The sequence below is a fragment of the Lutra lutra genome, chromosome 15 (assembly GCF_902655055.1).
Source record: "Lutra lutra chromosome 15, mLutLut1.2, whole genome shotgun sequence".
Classification (NCBI taxonomy): Eukaryota; Metazoa; Chordata; class Mammalia; order Carnivora; family Mustelidae; genus Lutra; species Lutra lutra.
Genome location: NC_062292.1, coordinates 68,632,951 through 68,646,417, shown reverse-complemented (window position 1 = coordinate 68,646,417; position 13,467 = coordinate 68,632,951). Strand labels below are relative to the sequence as shown.

At 44.3% G+C, this 13,467-nt stretch overlaps 1 protein-coding gene across 7 annotated transcripts in view; it reads right to left on the bottom strand.

The window, feature by feature from the left end:
- ASH1L (ASH1 like histone lysine methyltransferase) overlaps positions 1-13,467 on the bottom strand; it is a 193,359-nt gene that overhangs the window by 17,547 nt on the left and 162,345 nt on the right. For all 7 annotated transcript variants that reach the window (XM_047703838.1, XM_047703836.1, XM_047703840.1 and 4 more), the window contains 5 exons: positions 11,965-12,171; positions 11,690-11,836; positions 1,984-2,092; positions 1,419-1,583; positions 1,164-1,258 (listed from right to left, as the gene is read on the bottom strand). In XM_047703838.1, the coding sequence (XP_047559794.1) occupies positions 1,164-1,258; positions 1,419-1,583; positions 1,984-2,092; positions 11,690-11,836; positions 11,965-12,171 (723 nt within the window). The remainder of the gene's footprint in view (positions 1-1,163; positions 1,259-1,418; positions 1,584-1,983; positions 2,093-11,689; positions 11,837-11,964; positions 12,172-13,467) is intronic.

Below are 13,467 nucleotides of genomic sequence, written 5' to 3'. Positions count from 1 at the left end.
CACACTGAAATCATCAGGGGAGCTTTACAGACTACTAACGCTTTGGTCCCACCTCTGAAAATTCCGGGGTGAGAGATATGGTCGGCAGGAGATGCTGACAGCTCCCAGGCAAATACGCAGCAGGAGCAGAAACCTGCTGGACTAGATCATCTCTGTTTTCCTCCAGTTTAAAATTTCTATGACTCAAGTGATATGGGACAAAAGGGGCCAAGACCACAGGGAAGTTACAAATGCTGACGAACTTTCTAAGATACTGGAGCAGATGGCCAGGGAAGATGGAGGATATGTCCCAGGACCCGGGAAGCCCCGCACATGCATATTTACTTCGCTTACTCCTGACATGGATGACTCTTACCCGAGTACAGGGAAGAGCGAAAATGGTCACTACAGACCCTATTTACTGCTCTAATAATTTATCAACAGAGCAGGAAACCTGGCGGTCTGATGAAGCCCGTGTCACCCTTTCCTGAACAAAGTTTTAAAGTATTTAAAAAAAATTTAAAAATTTTAATTTTTAATACACAGGGTTAAAAAGAAATCAAATATACTGAAATTGTTTTCAGAATATTAAAAAAAAACCCGAAATCGTGATACAGAAGTAGACTTTTTTTTTTTTTTAAGATTTTTATTTATTTGACAGACAGATCACAAGTAGGCAGAGAGGCAGGCAGAGAGAGAGAGAGGAGGAGGAAGCAGGCTCCCCGCCGGGCAGAGAGCCCGATGTGGGGCTCGATCTCAGGACCCTGGGATCATGACCTGAGCCGAAGGCAGAGGCTTTAACCACTGAGCTACCCAGGCGCCCCGAAACATTGATTTTTTAACACACGACAAGTTCTAGTGGCTAGTGGTAGGTTTAACAACAACAGTAATTTCAAGGTAGAAATCATGTGATATTTTGTGAACATTGGTGATAAAATCGTGGAAACTGCAAATACTACACACACACACACGCACACTTTTTGCCGATGATCATATTTGAAGGAAATGCTAAATTTCAGTTAGAAATTGGGGAAAACAAACACGTATCCCCCCCATCCAAATTTACATATCCCGATTCTTGGCTAATGACCTCCTGCACAAAGAAATGACTCAACCGTACAGATGTTTAACGATTTTTAAAGTGACAAGCAAATCACACAAAGGCAAGAAAACCTCCTTTTTACCTCTCTCGATTAGACATCGGCTTCATCTGTATCTGGGGGGCCAATCTCGTTGGAGTGTTCATGTTTTCACTGGGTTCTTCGGAGAGGTGGCCTCTCTGGAAAACACAGGGACCGGATTGCAGGAAAGAAAGGGTCACTCGGGAGCCCTTGAAGGGCCTTGGGACGGCTTTACCACCTCCCTCCAGGGCCGCCCTGCTCCCTGCGTCCACCCCGGGCAGCGGTGCCGGGAAAGCCGGGAACGAGGCCGATATTCACCCTCTTCTTCAGCTTGTGCTTCGACTTCCTCTTCTCTTTCGACCGTCCGGACTTTTTATGCGTAGCCACAGGCTGGCTGCTTCTACTGCTGGTGAGTCCGTTCACACGCTGACTCTTGCCCCCGATGATTCCTCGACATTTCTCGAAGCCACACTTACACAGTTGCTTTGAAAGGAAAGAGAGCCGTGCTTTCGGCCTGCAGCCTCACTGCCGCGTCCGACAGCGCGCCCGAGCGTCCGGACGCCCGACAGTGAGTTTCAGTTGCGAAGTTTTTAGACAGAGGTAAAGCAACTGAGCAAAATAAATATAAATGTGCTTCCATGGAAAGGAAAGATTAAACTCTGCGAAAACTTCTTCACTAGGCAGGCTAAGAACTGACTGAAGACCAACATGACAGAGAGTCTCTTTCTACAGAGTTCTGAGCCAGCGCCCGAGGGAAGTGGGCTGGAAACCGCCGGCTCCGACGTCCCTCGCACCGGCTGCGCTCAGTAACGCTTAAGAAGGCCTGTGGTGGGCCTGGTGCGGTGGCAAAGTCCCACCTCCCTCCCGAACGGCTCATGCTTACCTGTTTTTCCACATTAAAGGAATGGAAGTTGTAATCGTAAGTGAGCTCGGTACCAGCTGGCATGTCCTTCAGAGCATACAGTCCAATCCGGTATACTCCATTGACAGACCTACGGAGGAGGAGAGGGTTAAAGGCAGAGATTCTTTTTTTTTTTTTTTTTTAAAGATTTTATTTATTTATTTGAAAGACAAAGGGTGTGTGCATGAGCAGGGGGCAGGGGCAGCGGGAGAGGGAGAAGCAGATTCCATGCTGAGCAGGGAACCAAACTTGGGGCTCCATCCCAGGACCCAGGGATCATGACCTGAGCCGAAGGCGGCTGCTTAGCCAGCAGAGCCCCCCAGGCGCCCCGAAGGCAGAGATTCCTAACACCCTGCCTGAAATGGTACGATGACTTCAAATGTGCCTTCAAATGTGTCCAATTACTTGGGGTTTCCTGGCCAGTCTCTGTACCTTCAGTGTCTGTGTTCTATGCCGTCCAGCTTGTGTGACACTGCCGGACTAACAGCCCTCACTCAGCTTTCTGGAAAACAGGCGCTATGCTGTCAGTCAGAACGGGTCTTAATTTCTCTTGCTTGGTATTATTCAACGTCTCTCTGATGATAAGTCTACTTCTTTTATGAGCTTCTCTCTTTGGTTCTATTTTATGTAACTTATTGATAATTTATCATGTACTATTCTAGATGCTTTATGTAATAATTATAATCATTGAGTGATTGTTACATTAATTATAACATCTCGTTGTACTAACTTATTCAATCCTTCCAACAACAGTATAGAAAAGGCATTTTTTTTTTTTTTTTTAAAGTAGGCTCCACACCCAATGTGGATCCCAGCTTGGGGCTTGAACTCATGATCCTGAGATCAAGACCTGAGCTGAGGTCAAGGGTCGGAGGCTTAACTGACTAAGCCACCCAGGCACCCCCAAAAGGCACTATTATTAGGTAGTATTACAGCTCCAGTTTCTGAGGAAGCTGAGGCACAGAGAGATCAAGTAACTTATCCAAAGTCACACAGCTAATAACTGAGGGAATCAAACTGAGTTTCAAATCAAGGCAGTCTGGCTTCAAAATCTTCATCACTGTGTCTTACTGATAACAGGTGAGCGCACTGGCCCTCAGAACAGCCTGATGAGACGGGTACTTTGATCCCTATTTTATACAGGAAGTATTTGTGGCTTAGACAGTTTATTCGGTCACACAGCAAGGAAGCTGCATTTAAAACCAGGGGACTCAAATCCAGGCTGTCTGATGCTACAGATTTTCTTCTCTTGCTCCACTGCTGCCTCCTTGTCAATGTCGGAAACACCAAGGTTTAGCTTGGATCCTATCCTTATCAAATGGAAGTTTCTCTAATATATTCAGGTTCCCCCCTTCCCATTCAGAAAGCATTTTTAGTCTATGCTAGTGTTTGGCAAACTATAGCAAACCCCACCCACGTCTTTGTAAATTTTTACTGGTGCACCCCAAAAGTCTGCTGACCCTTGGTCTACACCATGACATTAAAAATTTGTACACTGTACGTTTTAAAAACCTGGGGGCGGGGGCGCCTGGGTGGCTCAGTGGGTTAAGCCGCTGCCTTCGGCTCAGGTCATGATCTCAGGGTCCTGGGATCGAGTCCCGCATCAGGTTCTCTGCTCGGCAGAGATCCTGCTTCCCTCTCTCTCTCTGCCTGCCTCTCCATCTACTTGTGATCTCTCTCTGTCAAATAAATAAATAAAATCTTAAAAAAAACCCCAAACACTTATTTATTAAAAACCTGGGGGGACTGGTGGGATGCCTGGCTGGCTTAGTCAGAAGAGCATGCTGCACCTGATCTTGAGGTTGTAAGTTCAAGTCCCAGGTTGGGTGTAGAGATTACTAAATGAAATAAATTAACTTAAAAAAATTTGGGTGGATTCTTATTTATTTTTAGAGGGGGAAGAGAGAAGGAGAGAATGGGAGAGGGGGGGAGGGAGAGGAGAGGAAAGGAGAAGCGAGGAGAGGAGAGAGAAAACAAGAGGAGGACAGAGGGAGAGGTACAGGGAATCTCAAGCCGACTCCGTGCAGCGCAGAGCCTGATACATGGCTTGATCTTACAACCTGAGATCACGCCCTGAGCCACAAATCAAGAATCAGGCACTTAACCAAATGAGCTGTCCAGGTGCCCCTGGGGGGTCTTACAAGGCGTAGGATACACAACTCCTAGATAGGCAGTTAGCTTGCTGACTTCTAGGTATCTTTACACCTGTGCAACCTCCCAGAAACCTTTCTTTCCCAGTTAGCACCTTCTCCACACAGGATGTGGGGCAACTCTATCTCTGTCGCCACTGACTAGTCTGGCGTCTTTGGGACGTCACATGAGCGGGATCAGAGTAATTCACTGGAGGAGACACAAGCACAAGCTTCACCCCCACTCGGTGTTACTATGGCTGCGCTCAGCTCTACTCTGTGTGAACAGCACCAGGTGGACTCCTGTCTTCTGGGTAAGTATCCGGACTGACTGTAGTTCTCAGCTGTTACAAAGATGTTTCTGTGGGTGTTCCCACACACGCCTTTGAGCGTGAACGCTCACTTCTGCTGGGGACATACTCAGGAGTGTGGCCATGGAGCTCCGGGCCACGTTTAGCCATGACAGGTATGGGCAAGCTTTTGCTCGGCCGTGGTTCTACACCCGCACACACTCCCACCAGCACCTACAAGAGCTCGTGTCAGACTACATGCTCGGCAATCTCTGAACTGTCATTCTCTGTAGGCATTGTGGGGGAACATGTAGTGTTCCAACACAGTTTAGTATTTCTCTTGGATGGTTAAAGATATTAAACACCTATTTTGGGGCACCTGGGTGGCTCAGTGGTTAAAGCCTCTGCCTTCGGCTCAGGTCATGATCTCGGGGTCCTGGGATCGAGTCCCGCATCGGGCTCTTTGCTCGGTGGGAAGCCTGCCTCCTCCTCCTCTCTCTCTCTCTGCCTGCCTCTCTGCCTACTTGTGATCTGTCAAATAAAAAAAAAAAAAATCTTTAAACACCTATTTTATGTGTATTGACTATTTTTTAAAAGGATTTTATTTGAGAGGGAGGGAGCAGGAGTGATAGAGGGAGAGGGAAAGGGTGAGCCAGGCTCCCCACTGAGCACACAGACGGTCGCAGGACTCGATCCCAGGATCCTGAGATCATGACCTGAGCTAAAGTCCAACACTTAACTGAGCCATCCAGGTCTCCCTGTTTTGAAAACTGTTATATTCTTTTTGCTGTGCCTATTCTTTGAACAATTTTAAAAATTGGGCTTTCCTATTTATTTGTAGATTCTAGATTTATAAAGTTCTTTGTCAGATAAATATTGTAAATATCTTCTCCCCAGCGTATGGCTTAGCTTTTTAACTCTCATAATACTATCTTTTGATGAAATGTTTAATATTATCCGTTCCTTTACAGCCAGTGCTACTTTCTTGGGGGGGGGGCGGGTGTTAGCCCCCATGTTGGGCTCTGTGCTCAGCAGGGAGTCTGCTTGTCTCTCTTCTGTTCTTCCCCCTTCACATGCTTGCTCTAAATAAATAAATAAATAAATAAAATCTTAAAAGACAAAAAAGTTCAACCCCAAGATCCAGAGTTGCTCCGACAGTGCACTGAGCCGGCCGGACACTCCTGTAAACACTACTGAATTTTATCAAATGCTCTTTCTATTTTCTATTACCCCCATTGAGATAATAAATGATTTTTTGTCTTTATTCCGTCAATGCAGTAAGTTACATTGATTATGAATGTTAAACCAACCAACCTTTCACTCCTGGAGTAAACCCCACATGGTCATGATGTATTAGTCTTACATATTGCTAGAGCTGATTTGCTAATTTTTTTTTTTAAAGATTTTATTTATTTATTTGGCAGAGATCACAAGTAGGCACAGAGGCAGGCAGAGATAGAGAGGAGGAAGCAGGCTTGCCGCTGAGCAGAGCCTGATGTGGGGCTCGATCCCAGGACACTGAGTCCATGACCTGAGCCGAAGGCAGAGGCTTAACCCACTGAGTCACCCAGGCGCCCCATTTGCTAATATTTTAATGAGGATTTCTGTGTCTATGTTCATGGGAGATCTTCACCCATATTTCTTATTTCTCTTAACGATGCTCTTAGGTTTCAGACGAAGGTTATACTAGCCTTAAGAAATGGAAGAGTTTGGGGCGCCTGGTGGTTCAGTAGGTTAAAGCCTCTGCCTTCGGCTCAGGTCGTGATCCCGGGTCCTGGGATTGAGCCCTGAATCAGGCTCTCTGCTTGGCGGGGAGCCTGCCTCCCCCTCTCTCTGTGCCTGCCTCTCTGCCTGCTTGTGATTTCTGTCAAAATAAATAAATAAAGTTCTTAAAAAAAAATGGAAGAGTCTATGTGGTGGTGGTAGCACAGAGTCTGCAAACAGAGGAATCATCAAATACTTGAGCTGGGAGCTCCTTTTTTCAGAAACTGTTGATTATACATTCAATTTCACGGCAGACATTCAGACTCTTTTTCTCTCCTTGTGCCATTTTGTAAGTTGTGCTTTCTCAAGGAATTTGTTCATTTTATTTAACTCTCCAAATAGGAGTTCAGGAAAACGGACAAACTGTGGTGAATTTATACAAAGGAACATTAGTCCAGAATAAAAATCAACAAATCAACAACACAGATAAACTGTAAGAACATGCCATGTGAAAAGCCAGACGCAGCCCACACAGACATGCAGCTCTGCAACAGAAAAACAGATCTGGCGACAGAAACCACATCGCTGCTTGCCTTTGAGGTGGCAAGATTCTAAACCTGAAACAATGGAAATGTTCTTTATGTTGATAGGATGTGGGTTGTATGGGTGTATACATTTGTAAAAATGGATGGTAATTTACACTTAAAATCTATGTCTTTACGTAATACTTAAAGTTAGAAAATTTACAAAAATAGAAAGCTGTTCAATCTGATTATCTTTTTTAAAAAAGATTTTATTTCATATATATATATATATATATATATATATATATATATATAGAGAGAGAGAGAGAGAGAGAGAGAGAGAAAGAGCAGGGCGAGAGAGAGGGGGAAGCAGCTCCCCGCTGAGCAGAGAGCCTGATGCAGGACTTGATCCCAGGACCCTGAAAACATGACCTGATCCGAAGGCACTGAACTAAGCCACCCAGGTGTCCCTTCTTTAACTTTTCCTCAGCAACGTTTTGTAGTTTTCATGGTACAATTCTCTCACCTTATTGGTTAATTTCTGAGTATCTTATTCTTTTTAGTACCATTGTAAATGGAAATGTTTTTGTAATTTCCTTTTGTTCACTGTGTATGGAAATGCAACTGATTTTTGTGTGTTGACTTTTTGTACCTGTGACTGCTGAATTTCTTTTTTTTTTTTTTTAAGATTTTATTTATTTACTTGACAAAGTAGACAGAGAGAGAGAGAGGGAAGCAAGCTCGCCGCTGAGCAGAGAGCCCGATGCGGGGCTCGATCCCAGGACCCTGAGATCATGACCTGAGCCCAAGGCAGAGGCTTAACCCACCGAGCCACCCAGGCGTCCCTGAATTTATTTCTATCTAACAGCTTCTTTGTGGAGTCTTTAGTATTTTCTACATATAAAATCATGTCACATACAAATAAAGTTAAATGTACTTCTCCCTTTCAAATTTTAATGTCTTTTCTCTCCTCCTTGTCTCGTTGTTCTGGTGACCACCTCTACCATGTTTAACAGAAGCACAAAAGTAGGCTTCCTCACGTAGTTCCTGACTTTACAGGAAAAACTTTCCACTTTTTAACTACTGAGAACTGTCTGGTGTGGACTTTTTCCCTTTTTTTAAAAGATTTTGAAAAAAAAAAATATTCATTTGAGAGTGAGAGAGAAAGAGTATGAGCAGGGGAAAGGAGAAGAGGAAGAAAGAGAGGGGAGAGGCCAGCGGAAGAAGACGACTCCCCGCTGAGCAGGGAGCCTGATGTGAGGCTTGATCCCGGGAGTCAAGACCTGGGCCGAAGGCAGTTGCTTAACCAACTGAGCCACCCAGGCGCCCTCAGATCGGGCTTTTCTTTGTTCAGATTTCTGATGAGTGATTCAAGCTCTTTACTAGTGAGGACTCTATTCAGATTTTTCTGTGTCTTTATGATTCAGTCTTAGCAGGTTTTGTGTTTCAAGAAATGTGTCCATTTCACACTATGCAGCCACCAAAACCCCTGAAATCTTGCCATTTGCCATGACATGGATGTAGCCAGAGGGTATTATGCTGAGCAAAATAAGTCAATCAGAGAAAAACAATTATCATATGATCTCTCGGATATGAGGAATTTGAGAGGCAGGGAGTGGGGTCATGGAGGACAGGGAGGGAAAAATGAAACAAGATGGGACCGGGGAGGGAGACAAACCATAAGAAACTCTTAATCTCGGGAAACAAACTGAGGCTGCTGAGGGGAGAGGGAGGGATGGGATGGCTGGGGGATGGACACTGGGGAGGGTATGTGCTATGGTGAGTGCTGTGAAGTGTGTAAGCCTGACGATTCACAGACCTGTACCCCTGGGACTAATAACACATTATACATTAATGAATAAAAGAAGAAATTTGTTCATTTCAACTAGGTAATCCAATCTTCTAGTGCACAACTGTTTGCGGCATTCTCTTAAAATCTTCAGTATTTTGGGGCGCCTGGGTGGTTCAGTGGGTTAAGCTTCTGCCTTCAGCTCAGGTCACGATTTCAGGGTCCTGGGATCCAACCCCACATGGGGCTCTCTGCTCAGCAGGGAGCCTGCTTCCCTCTCTCTCTCTGCCTGCCTCTCTGCCTACTTGTGATCTCTCTGTCAAATAAATAAATAAAATCTTTAAAAAAAATAAAGTAACCTCTTCAGTATTACTGTAGACTTGGTAGTGATGTGCTTTGCTGCTATGAGTTGTAGGAGTTCTTTATTTCATGTATCACCACTTATCAGATATATGAATTGCAAATATTTTCTCCCATTCCGTGGGTTGCCTTATTTTGTTGATGTTTTCCTTTGCTTCCTTTGCTGCATAGGAACTTTATGGTCTACGTCGTCCTACTTGCTTCGTTCTGCTTTTGTTGCTCTTTGCTTCTGGTGTCAACCCCGGAAAGTCTTCACCAAGAATGATGTCAAGGAGCTTATCCCCTACGGTTTCTTCTAAGAATTTTATGGTTTCAGGTGCTACTTTTAAGTCCTTAATACATCTTGGCTTGATTTTTGTGTATGGTGTAGACAGGGGTCCAGTTTTCCCAACACAATTTACTGAATAGACTTCTTGTTCTGTACAATATATTCGTGGCTCCTTTGATGTGAATTAATTGATCATACAAGCATGTGTTTATTTCTGAGCTCTCTATTAAATTTGTATCATTTTTAGGCCAATACTATACTGTTTTGATTATTATAGTTTCGTAATACAGTTTGAAATCAGGGAGTGAAATGCCTCTACCTTTATTAACCATCTGAGCCATGCAGGCACCCTAAAGATTTTACTTTTAAGTAATCCCTATATCCCACATGGAGCTTGAATCCATAACCCCGAGATCAAGAGTCACAGGCTCCACTGACTGAACCAGCCAGGCACCCCAGGCCTCCAAAATGTCTGGTAAGAAATCTGCAAGTAATGTTATCGTATGTGATGACTTGCTTGTCTAATGCCCCTTTCAAGATCTGCTCTTTATCACTGGGAATTTTTTTTTTTTTTAAAGATTTTATTTATTTATTTATTTGACAGAGAGAGAGAGAGAGAGAGATCACAAGTAGGCAGAGAGGCAGGCAGAGAGAGAGGAGGAAGCAGGCTCCCTGCTGAGCAGAGAGCCCGATGCGGGGCTCGATCCCAGGATCCTGGGATCATGACCTGAGCCGAAGGCAGAGGCTTTAACCCACTGAGCCACCCAGGCGCCCCTATCACTGGGAATTTTGATTATGTTTCCTGCTGTGTGTCTCTGAGTTCACCTTACTTGGAGTTCAGTGAGCTTTGTGCTTATTCATGTTCACGGCTTCCATTAAACTGAGGAAGTTTTCAACCAATTTTTCTTTAAACACTCTGCCTCTTTCTCTTTGGTCCTTCTCAGACACCCACGATGCGTATGTTGGTCTGCTGGATGGTGTCCCAGAGGTCCCTTAGGGTCAGTTCCCTTTCCTTCAATGTTTTTCTTTCTGTTCCTCAGACTTGAGAATTTCCATTGTCATATCTTGAAGTTCATGGCTTCTTTCTTCAGTCTGCTCAAATGTGCCTCTGACTCCCTCTTGTGAACTTTTCATTTCAATTATGGTACTTTTCAGAATATTCTTTTGGTTTCTTTTTAGGCTATCTATCTCTTTACTGACATTTCCATTTTGCTCACACATCATTGTCATGAATTTCTCCATATCGATCCTCAGTTCTTTGAGGACCTCTGGAGATTTGTGTTTTATAAAGTCTTTGTCTAACGTATTTGCCACTGAGTCTTTTTTAGGGACAGATTGTTTTGGATTGTATTTTTTTGAACGGGCCACAGTTTTCCGTTTCTTTGTATTCCATGTGACTTTTCCTTGAACGCTGCAAATTTGGACCTAATAATGTGGTATGTCTAGAAATAAGGTTCTCCCAACTTCCCCAAGGCTCACATGCCCTAATCTTTAATATCTGGCCCCCAAAAGTAAAAAAAAAAAAAAAAAAAAAAAAAAGTGAAAAATGAAGGGGAGAAAATAGGGCCCTGGCTCTTCAAGTCTCCTGGAAGTCACTTCATGTGGCAGGAGAGGGGCTTACCACAATGGTGGGAGGGGCCACCACAATGGATGCTCATCTTTATCTGCACATCTGTGATCAGAAGCAGCAATCAGAGCCCAGATTCCCCATTTTTAGAGGACAGGGTCCTCCTTACCCATCCTAGCATCTGCAATCTGTGTGCAAGCTGCTGGAATGCATGCAGAGCTACCTTCCATGTGGCTGGGGGTAGGCATGGGAGTTGCTATCGTTCTAAGAGTTGAAGTTGACTGAACTGACTAAAAGGAAGCTGATTTACCATTTCAGGGCTCCCCTAGTGGTTGCAAGCCTTCCACAGACTCCAAAATTGTTCCATCAGACAGATTCTGCCAGTGTAACTATCTAAGGGGAGACAGACTCCTGATGCTTCCTACTCCACCATCTTCCCAGAATCTTCTCCTATTATCTTTTTTCAACTGTTTTTTATTTTTATTTTATTTTATTTTTTAAGATTTTTTTTACTTGACAGAGATCACAAGTAGGCAGAGAGGCAAGCAGGGGGTGGGGTGGGGTGGAAGCAGGCTCCCCGCTGAGCAGAGAGCCCAATGTGGGGCTCGACCCCAGGACCCCAAGACCATGACCTGAGCCAAAGGCAGAGGCCTTATCCCACTGAGCCACCCAGGTGCCCCTTTTCAATTGTTTTTTAGATGTAGTTTTTTGCTTTTCGTTTAGACTCTTATCTATTTTACTGTGACAAAGCCAGTGGGCAGGTAATAAATATGCTGAGTGACCTCACAGGAGAAGAGCATTTAACACAGACCCAGGCACACAGTGAGCAGTTGCTAAGTCTTAGGTATTACTGTTATTATGTCACCATATATGCTGCTATATTCTTCTGGGAGGAGTTAAGATGAAGAGAAGAAAGAGCAGCAGCAGCTCTGCCTGGGGAGAGCCACCTGAGGTGCTGTGAAAGCAGACTCACCCTGAAGGCAGACTCATCTCTTGATACCCTCAATGCCTTCTGCTCTCTTAGGATTTGTGACTTCACCTTCCCCTGCTGCCTTACCATTTCTGCATTTCACAGTTTGGGTTGCAGCTGTGGTTGATGAATCGGGCCTCGTTCCCCATCCGGTAACTGTCGATCACCATCCCACTATCCAGGTTCAGGCAGTAGTGGTCACTGTGATTATGATACTGCTCGATCATCCTGTTCCTAAAGAGGAGAGGAAGATGTGAAAGTCAATTAATGATTAAGTTCAAAGTAAACTTGAAATCTTCCACTTTACACTCTAATCTGGTACCTTTGCCATTTTACTGCAGGATCATCATTCATCACTGTACCTGAACTCCTGCTCGCTGACAACCTCCCCTAGGTATTCGATGATGAACTGCCCAGCTTTCAGGGGTTCTTTGGTTCTTATTCCCCAACCTTTTTCCTCAGCTCGAAATCGTTCTAGACACTGCACCCACTCATGCCTCTGTATCCTCTGGTTACAGCACTGCTCACCACAGGGGCAAGTGTTGGGAGAACACTCGGCAAAGATCATTCTAGAAAGAAAAGAGATAATTGTATGCCAATTAATATTATATATGCCTTCATAAACCCATTTTTGTTTAACAGGAACTTTTAAAATACATTAAATTTTTATTTTATCAAGGTTGGATGGGTTAACAAGGTTCACAAGGGTGAAGAGTACACAACTTCAAAACTTAGTAATACTGAAAATTTCCAAGTGAAGTTATACTGAATATTACTGAATAATACTGAAAATTTCCAAGTGCTGAATACATTATTAAGCTAACTGCCCACTAAGCACCCTGGGTAAACACTATCCTATGTAACTCTGTGCTAAGAATAAAACTATAATAAAACTACAACCCACAGAGGAATTAATAATTTGAAGATTATATAGCATTCGTATTTTGAAGTAGCTGATGGGCATTTACAGATTTTTTTTCTTTTGAAATTGTGGTAAAATGACACATAAACTTTACACCATAAATATTTTTAAGTACACATTTTAGTACTTTTTTAAAAAAGATTTTATTTGACAGGGATCACAAATAGGCAGAGGCAGGTGGTGGGGGGAAGCAGGCTCCCCAGTGAGCAGAGAGCCCGATGCGGGGCTTGATCCCAGGACCCTGAGATCATGACCTGAGCTGAAGGCAGAGGTTTTTTTTTTAAAGATTTTATTTATTTTACAGAGAGAAATCACAAGTAAGCAGAGAGGCAGGCAGAGACAGAGGAGGAAGCAGGCTCCCCGCTGAGCAGAAAGCCCGATGCGGGGCTCGAACCCAGGACCTGGGATCATGACCTGAGCTGAAGGCAGAGGCCTTAACCCACTGAGCCACCCAGGTGCCCCTGAAGGCAGAGGTTTTAATCCACTGAACCACCCAGGCGCCCCTACTTTTTTTTACTTTTTTTGAAGATTTTATTTATTTGAGGGGTGCCTGGGTGTCTCTGTTGGTTAAGCAACTGCCTTCAGCTCAGGTCATGATCCTGGGGTCCTGAGATCAAGTCCTGCATCAGGCATGGTGCTCAGTGAGGAGCCTGCTTCTCCCTCTGCCTCCGCCACTCTCCCTGCTTGTGCTTTCTTTCTCTTTCTTGCTCTCTCAAAATATTAAAAATTTTATTTTATTTATTTGAGAGAGAGGGAGAGAGAGAGAATGAGCATGAGTAGAGGGCAGGAGGAGCAGAGGGAGCAGCAGACTTCTGCTGAGCAGGGAGCCCGATGTGGGGCTCCATCTCAGAACCCGAGGATCGTGACCCGAGCTGAAGGCAGACACTTAGCCTAAGTAAGTCATCCAGGTGCCCCTGCACTGTTGTTGTTTTATAAGAATTTT